This window comes from Lottia gigantea, assembly GCF_000327385.1.
Source record: "Lottia gigantea unplaced genomic scaffold LOTGIsca_6, whole genome shotgun sequence".
NCBI lineage: Eukaryota > Metazoa > Mollusca > Gastropoda > Lottiidae > Lottia > Lottia gigantea.
In genome coordinates, this window is record NW_008710049.1 from 4,716,491 (window position 1) to 4,720,365 (window position 3,875).

The window sequence follows — 3,875 nt, forward strand, 5'->3', positions numbered from 1 at the left end:
AACTTTTGTTATATATAAATCAACCTCTTTCAATCTTCTTGTTTCGGGTCCTGACTTTCTTATCGCATGTAGAAATTTTGAGTATGCAACTAAATCCTTGTAATCGGCAATTTCAACATCCTCGCCATTCATTAAATCTATTAATCCTCTCGTTAATATAAATATAAAGTCTTTTGTGTCGATTTTGAATTGTGGTGAATTTCCACTAAATCTTATTCTAAAACCATTAAACAATAACCCCTCATCATCAACGATTGGTGTAATGCTCTTTGGTAAATCTGGGTCAGGGTTTGAAAAAAGACGTTTTATATCATCTAATGTCTTAATACCACCATATTCAATCGGCTCGGGGTGATGAGGTGTGGGTTCTAATATCCTCTTGAGATTTTAATATTGGTTGAAATAGAGTTTGTAGATTTTCTGTTAATCCGAGTTGTTGTAATTTGTTTTTTTCAACTTGGGTCTTTATTTTATTCTTAGCTTTGATATATTCTCTATTTCTTTTTAAAATATTATTCCAATTATCCATTTTAAAAAAAATAAAATTAACATATATCGATCATAACTCTTTCACCCGCAGGTTTTCTAGTATTTACAAATACATATCCATGATCATCTTGGTTTCTCCATTGAGCTTTACAAACCTTTTTAAATGTATCTCTATCCATTCCGTGATTTATAGACTGAATGATTTGAGATAAATCTTTATCATTTAATTCAAATAATAAAAAACAATTTGCATTTTTTCTAATGAACATAGAATCCATCCCGTAAAAAGATTGGGATTGGTATATGCAGTGACAGTTGTGATGTCTTCCTTTCGTGAAGAATTCATGTTGAACAGTTTGATTTCTTTGCGCTACGCAGTCGTCAAACAATATTAAGTTCTTTCGATTGCTATCAATATTAGACAAGTCTAAATCATTAACATTTTTCGTAAGAAAAACTTTTATATCCGTTGGATTGAAAGATGGATTCTTTGATTTAATGAAGTTTTCTATGATATCTTTTATTTCCACTTCTTCTTCGTTTTCTTCATAATATTGAAATATGTCTTGAACATCTTTCTTTTGTAAATATTCTAAAGCTTTGAGGAATTGATAATATGATTGCTCTGGTGTTGTTGTGTAGATATACAGAGAATTGAAATCTAAAAGGTTTGGTGTTGTCAACAAGTTAAAAGTGAGATGAGTTTTCCCAGAGCCTGAACTACCGCAGATACACATGAGCATTGGGTTACTAAGAAATATGTCCGAATGTTTGAATTTCTTGCCCATTTTTATTTATTACAAAGAAAGATTCCCTCGCCCGAACGTATGTTTTTATAAAATATGGCATTGCCCTTGTGTTTGACCTTCATTTCTCCGGTGTCGATTTTATCCATTAATTTGCTTAATCCCTCTTTAACGGTTTTCTTGGTTTCTTCGCCAAATCTTTGTCCGAATTCTTTAACCGTCCCTAATATATCTCCTACTCCCGAACCTCCTCGTGCTTCTCTTTCCATTGCCAAATTGTGTCTACGTGCTTCGGCGTTTGCAGCGCTTCAGCTTTCTTATCGTTGACAGCTTTGGCTATCCCAGCAGCCCCACCAGCAGTTGCACCAGCTGCAGCTAAACCAGCAAAGATTAAAGGTAAGAAAGGTAAAAATCCACCTTTTTAGTTAAATTCTCATCAATTCTTTCCAAGTCTATATCGTCTCTGACTTGGCAATGTTTGTATTTATCGATAATCTTTTGGGTTATATGCACTTTTTTACCGTTGTAAGTTATTAGAGTCGGCGAATTCGTTTCGATAGCTTCTATTATTTTCATAACTAAAGTTTCTGGTTTCATTTTTAAATGGTGTTTTTTTTTATTCAATTCTTATCATTCTTCTATCTGATATTTTAATCAAATGTTTTGCTTCTTCTAGCAATAAACAGTAACCGGTTACTTCTCTTTGTGTTTTATCGATGTGAATATTTATGTTTACACCAGTTTTGAAAAGATCTTCTTGATGAGCTGACAGATCGAAACAAAACATTGGATGATTGAGTGAAAAATCTGTGTATTCAAACTGAGGAGTATTTCCAAACAATTCGCACATGTTTTTATAGTTTCTGTACAATTCGTTGTAATCTTTTTTGTAAGGATCAATTGTCAAAGGTTGATTGGGATAATTATCGTTGTTCAATCTGACTTGAACTTTGCGAATGATGGGATCTTGAGTATGGTTCAATGCCACTCTAAAAATGTTGTTGTTTGTCTGAGAGTCTGGCAAGTTTTTGAAACCGACCATTAGATATCTCGCTGGTTTGACGGTGTTGGTGATTGGCCACATGGTAGATTCTCCCGTTAAGGTCATGCTACCTACCGTGTTAAGACGACGAAAAGCAATTTCGATGTCTTTGGTTAAAGAGTTGAAAATTCGTTTCCACTTCTATGGAAGGAGTGATTATCGGTATGTAAAGTTGGATATTCGTTATTTCTAATTTTGCATCTGAAGCATTCTCTCCAAAGAATATCTTGTTGTCGTTGATTTCTCTTTACAAATGAATTTTATACGGTAAACCTATGGAAACCTTTCTGTGTTCCAAGAGACCAAATAAAGGATACAACTTCCAATTTACGTAATTACCCCATCTAATGTTCTCGACAATATTGTTGTATTGAAGCGCTCGTTTTTCAAATCCGTGATTTACTCCGCGAGACACGCTTTCCAGTGTGTTTCTAGCAACTACCCTTATCCTAGCAAGATCTGCGTCATTTGCTACAGTTCTGACCGGTTCTTTTAAAACTTCTCCGTCACCGACATCGGAATCCATCCCGAAACTGAATCGTAGTTTTTGGGATACAGAACCGTTTTCAACATTGTGTCAAACTCGCCGGGGTGTTTTATGGTCTCTATCGGATTTGAACCAGCTTCCAAAACCATTTCGCTGAATAAAGACGGAAAGAAATTGTTTTCTAACGTCGTGTTGGTTTGTGGAACTCGATTCTGAGTGGCGTCTTTGATTTTGAAATCGCATTGCAAATGGGCATCGGAAAGCAGCAACCAATTGGACAACGAATTAATTTCAAAGGTTACTCTTCCTCCGTCGTTTATTTGGGTCTTTGTCCCTACCGATGGTGAGATGATTACGTAATCCTCTTTCTTCTTGTTGAACGAATATTGAATCGGATTATACAATTGAAAGATTGGATCCAATCTGTAATTTTTGCTTGCCATTTTTATCCAATGATTTTAAACCCTTTTCCTTGTTTTTCTAGGGCTTGTCGTTCTAGTCTCTTATTTCTTGGTTCTCTTATTAGCTGCAGTTCTTTAAGTTCGTCAGATTTTTTCACTGCATCGCTTATATTTACTCCTGCTTTTGCAACAGATCCAAGAGCTTGCGCTTTTGAGGAAATGAGGGATTTATTGTTTGAGACAAAGTTGGCCACTTTGGGGATGAGAGATGATAGAGCTGAGAAGAAACCATCTCCTTCGAATTTTTTTTGTTCGTGTTTTAAAATTAAAGACATCTTATTTTTAATGGGGTTATTTTATACTGTATTATTATAGTGAATCTTGTGCGGTTGGGTATTTATATGTAGTATGGAGAATGCTGAGTTTTGGGGAGTCTGTCATAATACATTTTAGAAGTTTGGGGAGTCTGTTATAATACATTTTAGCAGTTTGGGGAGTCTGTTATAATACATTTTAGCAGTTGTGTTTCTAAAACCTCAAAAATGGTCGCCAGCTGTCTTCGTCATTTAAAGTATCGACTCTCTCGTAAATCTCTTGAAACGTTGTATAAACAATTTATTTTACCAATTTATGATTATGCGGATATTTTATGGAATAATTGTTCTCAAAACGACGCTTTTAAATTAGAAAAATTAAATCTGGATGCTATC

General features: G+C 34.6%; 1 protein-coding gene across 1 annotated transcript; it reads right to left on the minus strand.

Moving 5' to 3' along the window:
* Positions 1–545: 545 nt before the first annotated feature.
* LOTGIDRAFT_154824 (hypothetical protein) lies at positions 546–1,277 on the minus strand (the record flags this gene model as incomplete). The annotated part of the gene is made up of 1 exon (XM_009064022.1): positions 546–1,277. The coding sequence occupies one exon, from the start codon at positions 1,275–1,277 to the stop codon at positions 546–548; it is 732 nt and encodes a 243-aa protein (XP_009062270.1).
* Positions 1,278–3,875: the final 2,598 nt, after the last annotated feature.